This window comes from Zingiber officinale, chromosome 8B (genome assembly GCF_018446385.1).
Source record: "Zingiber officinale cultivar Zhangliang chromosome 8B, Zo_v1.1, whole genome shotgun sequence".
Lineage (NCBI taxonomy): Eukaryota > Viridiplantae > Streptophyta > Magnoliopsida > Zingiberales > Zingiberaceae > Zingiber > Zingiber officinale.
Genome location: NC_056001.1, coordinates 95,144,523 through 95,157,246, shown reverse-complemented (window position 1 = coordinate 95,157,246; position 12,724 = coordinate 95,144,523). Strand labels below are relative to the sequence as shown.

The following is a 12,724-nucleotide window of genomic DNA, read 5'->3' as shown; positions in this document are numbered from 1 at the left end:
TTTCAGGATTATATTAATTTTAGTTTGAAGTGATTCAAAGTTTTCTAAGTTTATCAATTAATTTCAAAATTAATTTCGAACGAAACTAACTCATGGACCTATATTCTTTAAAAATTTAAAAATTAATATTTTTTAAAATTAAGGGAATTCTAGAAATCCATTAGGGTACGTTTGGTTCAGAGTTATTCTTGATAACCTTGGTTATTCATCTAAAGGTATCAACAAAAACTTTATTTGATTTAGATATTCAATGATTCCCCAGTAATGTTCCATGCCCAATACGTCAGCAAAAGGGTCATGCAGCCCGGAATCCGAAAACCTCAGAAAACGGGTGCGTTTGGTTTGCTCCATTTTCATTTTCATTTTCTGAAAAACGTACGTTTTTCGTTTTTTAGAAAATGACTTTTCCACGTTTTTCATTTTTTAGAAAACGCTCTCTCATTTTCTTAAAAATGAACGTGGAAAACGCAAACCAAACACGTTTTCCATTTTCTCAGAAAATGAAAACAGAAAACAGCGTGGAAAACACAAACCAAATGCCCCCTAAGGTTTTTCTTGATTTCAGGGTTAACGAATTTTTTTTACCAAAAATACCCTCCGATAAGAAAGAACGTGAAAAAAGAGAAAAAATATAAAAAAATATAAAAAAAAATGTTTAAAAATTTATATTTTTTTTAAAATAAATAATTTTAAAAAAATAAAAATAAAATAAAAAATTTAAAAATTAAAAATTAAAAAAAAATTAAAATAAAAAATAAAAAATTTATAAAAATTCAAAAATTTTTAAAATAAAATAAATTAATTAAAATAAAAAAAAATAAAAAAATAAAAAATAAAAGTATAAAAAATATAAAAACATTAAAAAAATAAAAAACACATAAAAACTTAAAAAAAATATACAGAAAAAAGAAAAGTAAAAAAACATAAAAAAATAAATAATAATAATAATAATAATAATATTATGTATAGTTAGTTTTGTAATTGAAGGTAATACGATAAAATATTAAACTAGGGTATTCATTAAAACCTTCAAACAAATAAGTTTTTGTTGAATTATCTAGGTTGAACCAAACAACATTTGGTTATATTTTATTCCCCATAACCTTGGTTAAACACACCTTAGTGGTATTAGTGAGTGAGAATATCATTATACTTTATATTATAATAAACTTTTAATAAATTTTATTAAATTTTGAAAATTCATTATTCTCAAGTTACGTTATCAAATATATTTATGGGAACATAAATAATTTTTTTTTTAAAGAATATTGATTGTAAGTTAAAGTATTCAGAATTCTTTTAACTTTATCGGTCAATTTCAAATAAAGCTCACCCATAAATTTATAGTGAAAGAGGAGTATTTTGGAAATATATAGAAAATTAAGTATATAATTTGACTAATATTGAAATTTACTTACTCGTGATGAATTAATATGTCATTTTAGAAATTAGTCCATCAATTTTATAGATTGCAAGATCATTGGGCCAAGGATGTCCAATTGAAAGCCCAATTAAACACGTGCGAGGGTTAAGGAACGTTGCCCTTTAAGGCCACGTCGTGAGTTGGAGACTTCCCTTCGGACTCTCTAAAACCTCTAACACGGCGGCGGCGGTGCGGTGCGGTGCCATGGCTAGCTGGGTCCGAACCCGCTCCCTTTTCTCCCGCCGTGCCTCTCACTACGCTGCTCCGCCGTCGACTTCGCCTTCGCGCTTCTACGCTGCGGCGGAGGCAGCGTTCGCCAGGTCCTCTTCTTCCTTGGCCAAGAAGGCGAAAGCAGGCTCCCCACTGGAACAGGCACCGCCCACAGCGGCGATTTCGGAGGACGAGGACGTGCCTACCTCGGGAATCAGCCGGCCTCTGTCGGAGATCCTTAAAGAACTCAACAAGAAAATTCCCGAGTCTCTCGTCTCGACCCGCCTCGAAGGGGATGCCGCTCTAAAATACGTTCCCTGGTTTGTCTCTTTCAACCTTCTGTTTAGTCGTTTTATTTTGATCCAGTTCTCGTCTGTTTTCAAAAACTAATCTTGTTTGAACTAGGTCTGGAATGCTAAATATTCTATGAAATTGTGAACATTTTCTATATCGAGTTTAGGGCGCTGCAACATATTCTTCTATTTGCCTATTCATCCTAAAACATGCTTCATTAAAACCCACATTTGGGATTTCAGAACCTAATCTACATGTCTGGTGATTTGTCCATTGACAAATATGTGCTTTCGATGTTCAAGTTCAAATCTTTTGTTGAAATTTGTATAGTTTGTTAGCTTGTTTTGATAACACTTTCTTGTTGTTCTCATTTTTTTATTATTGAAGTTTCCACTGTCTGCAACACCGTTTTGTTGCGAGGATGTCTTTGACAGATACATTTTTGTAGAGGGTAGAGAAAACCAAAGCAAATTCTAGTTAATGCAATAAAAAAGTTAATTTTATTGCTCTGAGTATTTCCTGTGATAAATTCTTACATAGAGTTCAATAAAACAATTTGATTCAAAGTTGGGACTTACACAACTTGATGTTCTTTCTTTTTGGAGAAACTATAAGTTTATTAGATTTCAAAATGTGTGCAACTGTTTATTTTGCTGGCATAAACTCTAAAGGTTATTTGTTTATTAGTGTAAGATATTTGATCCTGTCATCTCTGTAACTTTGTTGTGATTCAAATTCACTAAGCTCGAACGATTTGACATGCTTACTAGCTTATCGTTTTGCAATTCTGTGTGAATTACCAGATGAAGTCCTGTGATGATTGAATTGAAATTAGAATTTGTTGAAAACCCTAAAACATTCAATATGCAAAAATTGAGGCCCATATAGACATCTCTACTTTCAATCAACATTTTTGGGTCACCGAGTTCTCAAGGTGGAGACTTCTTAGTATGGTTCTCTTCAAAATGTGAATTTTTGATGCAGTTGTAGTTGTTCTACCATTTGTTGCCAGTCTTCCCCATATCTCACTGTGCATTTTATATCTTTCAGGCACTTCCTCAATCGAATTCTAAACGTGCATGCCCCTGGTATGTAGTTTCTTTCATGGACTGTGAATTTCATCTGTTTATGTTCTTACATATGTTGTTTGTAGAATGGTCTGGTGAGATTCGAAATATTGTCTATTCTGCTGATGGAGGTTCAGTGACTGTTGTGTATCGGATAACGCTGTATGGGACTGATGCAGAGGTACTTTCTCAACAAGCATCAAATTCAGTATTGATGTTTTAAGCAATAAACATGATGCTTATGTAACAATTGCACAATTCTTATTAAGATTGAAGGATTCTTTTTCTCCTGTTTCTTATGAGGGTTGTAGCAGTAAGATCAAATCAGATTGTGTAGTCGAATCTAGTTGAATGCAAACAGATGATTTGTTCATTTATAATACTGATGTAATTTTGCTTTCAATGACCTCTTTTCAGATATATCGAGAAGCTTCTGGAACTGCTGATGCTGCTCATAATACCAGCTATGGGGTGCAGAAGGCAGAAGCAATGGCTTTCCGCCGAGCGTGTGCACGTCTCGGACTAGGACTTCATCTTTACTATGAAGATGCATCATAAAATGTAGATTCTGTTTAGCATCGTTTTACTGATGACTACTATCAGATTTTGACGGCAAGTATTGTGCATGCTTGCTTCCCTCATTGGTAGTGTTCCTATGATGCAGACAATATCCGTACTCGTTCAGTAGTGCACTGTTCTTAGTTTGTGCTACTACAAACTGTAGGATCTTGTAAGATTCGCTGTCTGATTTTCATGTGAAGCATGAATGCTATTAAGAACATCAGTTGTTAGGGTTCTCCTTTGTCAAAATCTACTAGACTAACAACATTTGCTAAAAATGTGAATAGCCTTGACAGTAGGCGTAAGGATAGAGTTAAACCTAATCATTTGACATTACAACAGAAACATTACCGACCACAGAACCTTATAAAACAAATCATGTGTGTGAATGTTCAGAATCGGTTGGTATTAGAGTACCATGGCTAACTCAAAAGTTGCATTACTTTCAACATTTTAAATCAGCAACAAGGACGTCTTCATCAGCAAACCCCGTGCTGAAGTTAATCTATCAATTAGCATCAGTAGAATTGATAAAAATTCAAGTTTGTATTTATTATATTCCACCAGCAGTTTAGCAGGTACAATACTAATGGGAGGTATCTGGAGGAACAATCCTCCAAGTGGCAATTAATTTGCAAGGGCAAGAAAATTTTTCAAGTTTCTGCTGCTAATTACAAGCAGAGTATATCTGAGATCTAGAGGTGAAACCATAAGCTCACATGAAGAAAAGACAATAAATTAAGCCGTGGATGATTTGAGATATGCGATGAGATCACTGCGCTCCTGAGGCTTCTTCAGACCAGGGAAAACCATCTTAGTTCCAGGAATGTACTGTATAAAGAGAAATCAGTTTGGTAACAATTATCAACAAAGTCCAATTTTAAGAAACCGTCTATTCTTAAACAATAAATTCAAAAGGGCCAATAACAAATACTAAAGATAAGAGTTAAGCTACGAATTCCCAACCATTTGGCAGTATAGGATATATGAATTATCAACTAATTTTACATGGGTGTTTCTAGCTACAAACTCCAAAAAAAAAAAAAAAGTTTTCCATGTGAAATTATATCATTTGTAAACTAATAATTATCTAGATCGCACCACATTATATTCACATTCTCCTAGACTTGCTAGTGGACAAACACTATGTTCACTTTCTGATCAACCTATGTGGTGATTTGCCAAAGATGAGTCGCACAATGCAAAGAAATGTGTTAATATAAAATATGCCCATCAGCTAAGATTTGATAATCATTAGTCTCAGTACCTAAAAATAAGTTGAGAGAATGCATCTGCAAAAGATTATGAAAATTGATCAAAAATATAAATCAACGAGCAGAAGTTTAGAGACACAAAAGGGTAGGTAAAGAGAGAAACCACCAATCTCACCCTATTTTTAATTTTATCAAGTACAATGAGATATTTGAATTCCAATCAGATCTATGGTTCTTCAATCACACTCGAACTCACACCCAAGACATCTGCCAGATTAAATCAGTTCTTGCCAATCCCAATAGAACTCAACCAATAGATCATTAGATTAACCAAATGTGGCAACCATCCTAACCAATAAGAAAATATCAAAATGGTAAAAACCATAAACCCAAACTATTATGTATTAACTTCATTTGCTGTCATATATTAATTGATGTAAAACTTTATCGGATCATCAGATGGTGAAAGAAAGAATCATGGAAGTTGGACTTGTGAGAGGACCTCTGATGAAGGCACTCAAATTAATTGCCCTGGAAAAACTTTGTGAGAAATTTCATCATCGTCCAACCAAAGATATAAGGTTTCTCTAAGAATATCTAGTGGAAGGTATGCCTTGTATAAATTGTCAGAAATAATTATAGAAGTAGTGGGAAGACCGGAACAAGGAAAAATTAACAAGATGCAATGCAGCACTAAGAAAGAGAAGAAGTATATTAACATATTTACTGCACAGCTCAAATTTGTATAAAACTGGTGGATGTAATTTTAAATGGCAGCAATGGCACGATGTGAATAATGTAAATCAAACAATGTTTGCTGGGTGGTGATCGCATAGCAAAAAGCTTATGATGGTTATTGCACTATGCAAATTTTAGCCACAGGTAATCTATAAAATGGTTATTTTGTAATACGATGACAAAATGCATGAAGGAATATAAAACTATAAAAATCAAAATTGCATTATAGACTGAATAATCAAATAGACCTATCATTCTATGGTAGTTAGAGCCGCTAAACAGTCTCACATCAACTTGTGCAATTGAACCAAGCAAACTACACTATATTTAGATTATGGCCCTAAAGCTATCTAGTGCCTATAGCATCTCTCTGCAAACATTTGATAATTGAGTTCATGAAAATTCCTAATGAATATCTAGACCCTAAAAAAAGAGTGTAAATAATATTATTATCTCACTGACTGAAAATGGTAAATCACTATGTAGCACCTGCCCTTCTTTGGTTCAAATCAAAATAAACAATTTACATGATTGAACCTAAATTCCAATCCCCAACCTATAACAAGATCTTAGTTCCATATGAAGCATATCTATCCTAGCGAAGAACATCTCAAACGGCATAGTATCCATAGAGAAATGGCAACTCACTATGTGCAAGGTCATCAATCCATCATACAAGTATGCAGAGTAAATAATAATCTACATTCGATATTACAACGAGAATGCTTCAGATCAGTCAAAATACCGCAACTCAAGCTCCTGGCATTGGCACACTAACCAAGATTCTCAAAACTAGTTCAGAGTGGAATATTTTAGGCTGATTATTATAGGAAAACAAAATATCTAAATTATATTGGAACTAATCAAACTACCAAATATGATGATAAGAGTTTATTCATCAAACCTTCTTAGGGTTCAGCAAGTAATCATACAAAGTTGACTCCTCCCAAATGACAGCCATATTCTTGTTGGCAGTAGAGTATGAGTAACCGGGAGTGGTACCAGATTGTCTCCCAAAAAGTCCATTCAAGTTTGGTCCTGCTCGGCAAAGACAAATTACATCAAAAAATGTAAGTGGATCCAATCAAAATAAAATTTTGTGCGGTGCACCCCATGGGAAGAAAAAGGACGATATAATAATAAATACACTATTTTCTAGAGTAAATAAAAAACAAAAAATGTCTATGTTCAACATACAAAGGACAATCATTGATACCCATAGCTCATAACACCGATTTTTTTTTTTAAAAAAAAACAAATAACTCAAATCTGTGTTTTATTTCGAGAAATCAATAGCCACCAATTCATGATTTACCAGAATGTGCTGTGAATACAATGGGAACAAAAAGAACAATATAAAATCAACGCTTAGCTCTAACATTAGGAGCGAATCATTTCAGTATGAAACTAAACCCAAAAGATACCATCGCGCAAGGAATGGATTCATGATCACCAGGCCACCGAAGCATAAAAGATCTGATTAGATAATTGAGTCAATGAATAGAAGAGAGGATATGACAATCAAGATCTTTAGCCCCAGCAAAATAATAAATAAATAAATAAGAGAGAATAATGGAAAGAAACCTTGCTTGTGGCCGGCTCCCTTCTCGACGGTGTGGCACTGCGAGCACTTGGTCTTGAAGATCTTCTCTCCAGACTTGGCATCACCTGGAGGAGCTTCGGTGAAAGAGGCCATGGATCGTATTCTTCTTTCGTAGAGGTAGATCTGAAGCTTCGGGTTAGGGTTTGTTGGCTTCAATCCGCCGCCGCAGAGACAGGAGAAGGGAGGTCTGGACAGTTAAGTAAATAATTCTATCTTTTCGTACTTTGGCCCACTAATGTTTAAAATTAAAAAAAGACCCTGAAACCCTTTTCTTTTATGTCCCTAAAGATCCTATAATTAACTCGGTGATTTCACCGGGCCTTGGATCAGTTCAATCAATTTGATTTTTCTTAAACAAAATTTTATTTTATTTTTTATTTTATCAAAAACAAAATAAGATCGTTAAGAATAAAATTTAAAAATAAAATAAAAATTATCACATGATTCATTTCTAATAAATCTAAAATTATGCAAAATATTTTGTTTTTTCTTTTTAATTTCCAATTTATAAAAATTAATAAATAATATATTTAAATAATTGGCCATGAACTAAATTTTATTATATATATATATATATATATATATATCTTACTATCTTACTATCTTACTATTTTATTAAAAATCTCCCCCCTTTACTAACTAATTTTGGTGAAGCCTAAAATAAATTTACGTTAATATCATTTTTCCTATTCACACTAAAAATAATTTCAAAATTTATTAGTAATTATGCAAGCGAAACAATCAGTAATTTAGAATTCGAGACTCAGCTGTGGCGTATTATTATGAATTTTTCTTATCATCAATTTTTTCTGGTTGTTTTATACAAGTAGATCAAGGTTGACTGGATACTTGACTGAAAAATCCTGGTAAGTAAAGTCAGGTGAAAGTCTCAGTGAGTAAAGTTAGGCAGATGGAAAGTCTTAGTGAGTGAAGCTAGGCAGTTGTCGAAAATCCTGGTGAGTGAAATTAGGTAAAATACCTAGTGAGTGAAGTTAGGCAGAAGAAAATCCTGGTGAGTGAAGCCAGGTGAAAGACCTAGTGAGTGAAGCTAGACAGAAGAAAATCCTGGTGAGTGAAGCCAGGTGAAAGTCCTGGTGAGTGAAGTCAGGCAAAGGAGAAGTCCTAGTGAGTGAAGCTAGACAGAAGGAAAGTCCTGGTGAGTGAAGCAGGCAGAGGAGAAGTCCTAGTGAGTGAAGCTAGGCAGAAGGGAAGTCCTGGTAAGTGAAGCCAGACAAGGAAAATCTAGATGGATCAAGTTTGATCAGACATCTGGTGTTGGGAAGCCTAAATAGGTCAAAGGGATTAACCGGACACTTGGTGAGGGAGTTCTAGCAGGTCAAGGGTGACTAGATGCTAGGCATGATGTACCAACAGGTCATGGTTGACCGGATGTTGGTCTAGGGGACTTTGGACTTATTTTTGGGCAAAAACAGGAGCTGGATCGATCAGGCGATCGATTGGCTCATGACTAATCGATCGGCTGATCGATTGGGCGAGTCCCTACGATAAGCCTCCTCCCAATCGATCAGTGGATCGATTAGGAGAATCGTCGATCGCACAGAAACCCTCCCAATCGATCGCCCGATCGATTGGGAGCCTCCAATCAATCGATTGATCGATTGGGAGCTGCGATCTCGCGCGATAAGCCCTAGATCGATCGGTCGATCGATCCAGGCAATTCCCACGAGCACAAAGGCGCTCTGGATCAATCGGCCGATCGATCTAAAGCCTCCCCAATCGATTGGGAGCAATCCAATCGATTGGAATCCGATCGTTGGCGCAGGATATAGCTGTTGGCGAGCGTTTCTCTCGGCAGAACTTCCACGTCTTCAATTCTTTCTCAACAGCAACTTCACAGCTACTTCTCCATAGCTCTCACGCCAAATCTTGAAGGTTCTTGGAGGCTTGTGCTGGTGCACGTCCAAGTCAAGAGACGAGGAAGAAGCTAGGGTTAGGGTTTCTTGTGCATATCTTGTAAGCTTTTGCTTGTATTGTATTTCCCTTCCCTTTCTTCTTGTACTGTGAGCTTGTAGGGTTTCTCCGCCTTCGATAGTTACCGTAAAGGAGGGTTTTCATAGTGGAGGGTGTGTGAGTGTGTGGATCCTTGGACTAGTCATCTTTTCTTGAGGTGGATACCAAGTAAATCGTTAGTGTTAGCGTTGAGTATTGTATTCTTGTATATTTCCGCTGCACATCATCGCAAGAAGCAAGCAACGACAAGCACGACGATCACGACGAGCTATTCACCCCCCTCTAGTTACATTTCGGTCCCAACAATATCAACTTTCGGGCACCCCGGTACGTTTCGGGCGCCCTGGAGGGGTTCGGGCGCCCGGTACGTTCCGGGCACCTCGGTCAGCTCCGGGCTCCCCAGACCCAAAATTCAGCTCTGGTTGACTTTTTCGGTCTGGGTCCTCTACTCCGACTCTGGTCGCCTCGATCCGGGTCTTCAACTCCAAATCTGCTCACTTGGGTGATCTCGGCCATCCGGAAAAGGGCTCACCCGAACCCAACTTCCGGTCTTCTCGAGTGGGCTTCCGCTACGGCTTCTCGTCCCTTGGAATCGCCGCGTGTTTCCTTCTTGTCCGCCGGTGTACTCATCCGCAGTCTTTGTCCCTCGGATGCGCCGCGTGTCGTCCTTCTCGCTAGCTGCGTCTCTTGCTCCTCAAGCAGTCTTCCGCTCCGACTTTCGTCCATTGGAACCACCACACGCTTCCTTCTCGTCCACCGGTGTACTCTTCCGCAGCGCCTCGTCCCTCGGACGCACCGCATGTCATCCTTCTCGTTTGCTGCGTCTTTCACTCGACTACCTGTGCTCCTAAGCTCCTGCACACTTAGACACAAGGTTAGAAACACACACGACCTAACTTAACTTGTTGATCACACCAAAACAACCTTCGGATTCCAACAATCTCCCTCTTTTTGGTGTGAGCAACCTAAGTTAAGCTAGGGTAATAATAGACATAAAATAAACTTAACTAAATTTACAATTAAGTGCAAAAAATAAAACAAGTTAAATTTTGGTCTACCTCCCCCTAGACTTATACTTTTCCTTCTCCCCCTTTGATCATATAAAAAATAAGGTTCTAAGAAAAAATCTAAGGGTAAAAACTTAGAAAATTTTGAGATTCTTATAAATTTTGTAATAATTTCCACATAAACAGTCTCTGAAAAAAATTTTAAGTAGAATTTTAAGAAAATTTTCTAACAATTTTTCTAAGTTAAAAAAAATTATTTTAAAAAAATTTAAGTCTTTGCAAAAATTATTTTTGAGAAAAAAAATCCTAACTTAAGATTTTTCTAAGTAAAATTTTCTAACTAAAAATTTCATGTAAAAGTATTTTTCTAAGTATAAAACTATTTTGAAAAAATGTTTGAAAAACTTTAAAAGCATTAATTAATTTTAATACTTTGACAGAAAGTTAATTAAACATTTATTTCAATATTTTAGCTTCCAGGTCGTGGCGAGACACTAGGCCTTCCTGGTTATCGGAGCAACAACCACTTCCTTAGACAAAGCCTCATAAAGAATTTTAATGTTTAATTTTTTTGCTGAAAAGCTCTAAGTCTAATCAATAGTTTAATTTAAACAGGACTTAGGAACCCAATATAGGTTCCAACTTACTAGATTGATTAAAAATTTTTTAGGGACATATTTTCTAGAGATATTCCTAATTTGTCCCTAGTGATATCTATAATACCAATTCAAATTTTTAAATTTTCTAAAATTAGATGAGCATGCATGATTTTTCAAATTATCTATTTGAATTTTCAGATCTTTATTTTCTAATTTTAATTTCACATTTTCTAATTTTAATTTGTCTAATTCTTCTAAGGGGCAGGACTTAGCTAGAATTATTTTTAAAATTTTTATTTTTATTTTCTAATTTGCAGCAATCTTTTGTTAAAAGTTTAACGAACTTAAACATTTTGTCAGGAGGAAGAGTTCGTACCTTACTTACCTTGTCGATCTCGTTGTGCGTTTCTCCCCATGAACTGCTGCTTTCTTCCAACGTGGCTCCCCCTTCATCGATGCTCTCGATGCTTATTTCGGAAGAGCTTGACTCGCAGTCATCGTCTTGATGACTTGCCATTAGAGAAAGTCTAGAGAATGCCTCGACTTCCGACGATGTATCGTCCCACGTCGCCTTTAGGGCCTTTCGCTTTTGGATAGGCTTCTTACCCTTCTCCTTGTCCTTGTTCTTCAGCTTGGGGCAGTTATCCTTGACGTGCCCTTCTTCGTCGCAGTGGTAGCAGCGGATCATCCTTTTCTTTTTCCCCTGCGGATGGTTAGTAGATCTAAATTTATAAAGTTTATTGAATCTTCTTACCATCATTACCATTTCCTCGTCATCGAGAGAAGATTCCGACTCAGGTTCGTCTCTCGAAGCTTTGAGGGCGACGTTGTTTTTGGGCTCCTTCGAACCTGCACATCTTGATTCGTGCACTTCAAAAGTCGAGAAAAATTCTTCTAATGAAATTTTTTCTAAATCTTTTGAAATGTAAAAGGCATCTACTAGTGATGCCCATTTTGAATTTCTAGGAAAGGAATTTAAAGCGTACCTTAGCGAATCTCGGTTACTTACCTTTTCTCCGAGATTCGAGAGTCCGGTGATGATCTCCTTGATTCTTGAGTGCAGGTGCGCAACTGCCTCGTCTTCCCCAAGTCGAAGGCTGGTTAGCTGATTGCGAAGTAGATCTCTTCTGGCGAGCTTGGCTTCGGAAGTTCCTTTGTGCAGCTCGAGGAACTTCTCCCAAAGTTCCTTCGCGGAGGTATAGTTGCCGATTCGATTAACTTCTTGTGGCGGAAGAAGGCTTAACAGATGGTATTCTGCTTTGCCGTTCGTCACGTATTCAGCCTACTCCTTTTTTTGTCCATTGACATTTTTCCTTGCCCTCTGGAGCTACAAAGCCAAGTTCCATTGTTAAAATTAATTCAAAATCTATTGTGAAAAATACCTGCATCAGTTTTTTCCAGGTTGCGAAATCCGCTTCATATTTCGGCGGGTGGACGCTTGGTCCGACCATTATGTTTGCTTCAATTGGCGGTTAGTCCTCCTGAAGCGCCCTAGCTCTGATACAACTTGTAGGACCGTTGCGGCCGACTAGAAGGGGGGTTGAATAGCCTTGTAAAACAAAACAAAAACACCATTCTAGAACTTTCAACAAAACACTTGCATAAAATAAATTGAACAAAAACTAAAGAAAGAAAGAGGCAAACAGGATTTACTTGGTTACAACCAAGGAGATTGTTAATCTAAGGAATGTCGCACTAGTATCTCCTTCGGGCGGAGAAGCCTCTTACAGCAGTGAAAGCGCAAAACAAAGAAGCTAATCTAAAACTAAAGCGTACAAGTGTTGGAAATGAATTGCTCTGAGTTATTGAAAGTTTCTGGACCAAGGCTATATTTATAACCTTTGTCGGGGGCGCCTGGAAGGGTTCCGGGCGCCCTGGGGGGGATAAATTTTATCCCCCAACATTCAGATCGAGTTTTGACTCGATCTGGTCAAATTCGCCCCGGTACGTTCCGGGCGCCCCGATACGTTCCGGGCGTCCCTGTCAGCTCCTGGCGCCCCGAACCCAAAAGTCAGCTCTGGTTGACTTTTTCGGTCT

The 12,724-nt window shown here is 36.9% G+C and overlaps 2 protein-coding genes across 2 annotated transcripts; one reads left to right on the top strand and one right to left on the bottom strand.

Annotated features, from left to right (window-relative positions):
• The first annotated feature begins 1,553 nt into the window (after positions 1-1,553).
• On the top strand, positions 1,554-3,790 carry LOC122017831 (DNA repair RAD52-like protein 1, mitochondrial). Its single transcript, XM_042575536.1, has 4 exons — positions 1,554-1,953; positions 2,978-3,015; positions 3,081-3,175; positions 3,412-3,790. Exons 1-4 carry the CDS (start codon positions 1,628-1,630, stop codon positions 3,550-3,552), a joined length of 600 nt encoding a protein of 199 aa, XP_042431470.1. The 5' UTR covers positions 1,554-1,627; the 3' UTR covers positions 3,553-3,790.
• Positions 3,791-4,082: 292 nt separating this feature from the next.
• On the bottom strand, positions 4,083-7,302 carry LOC122017236 (cytochrome c-like). The gene is made up of 3 exons (XM_042574796.1): positions 7,092-7,302; positions 6,412-6,545; positions 4,083-4,386 (listed from the first exon to the last, which is right to left on the bottom strand). Exons 1-3 carry the CDS (start codon positions 7,201-7,203, stop codon positions 4,294-4,296), a joined length of 339 nt encoding a protein of 112 aa, XP_042430730.1. The 5' UTR covers positions 7,204-7,302; the 3' UTR covers positions 4,083-4,293.
• Positions 7,303-12,724: the final 5,422 nt, after the last annotated feature.

What these genes read in the sequence shown, in the direction of transcription:
- LOC122017831 (XM_042575536.1), top strand. Translation starts at nt 1,628, where the DNA reads ATGGCTAGCTGGGTCCGAACCCGCTCCCTTTTCTCCCGCCGTGCCTCT. An exon ending in TCTAAACGTGCATGCCCCTG is followed by an intron (nt 3,016 to 3,080) that starts GTATGTAGTTTC and finishes TGTTGTTTGTAG; the next exon opens with AATGGTCTGGTGAGATTCGA. An exon ending in TGTATGGGACTGATGCAGAG is followed by an intron (nt 3,176 to 3,411) that starts GTACTTTCTCAA and finishes ACCTCTTTTCAG; the next exon opens with ATATATCGAGAAGCTTCTGG.
- LOC122017236 (XM_042574796.1), bottom strand. Translation starts at nt 7,203, where the DNA reads ATGGCCTCTTTCACCGAAGCTCCTCCAGGTGATGCCAAGTCTGGAGAG. An exon ending in GGGAGCCGGCCACAAGCAAG is followed by an intron (nt 6,546 to 7,091) that starts GTTTCTTTCCAT and finishes TTTGCCGAGCAG; the next exon opens with GACCAAACTTGAATGGACTT. An exon ending in ACTTGCTGAACCCTAAGAAG is followed by an intron (nt 4,387 to 6,411) that starts GTTTGATGAATA and finishes CTCTTTATACAG; the next exon opens with TACATTCCTGGAACTAAGAT.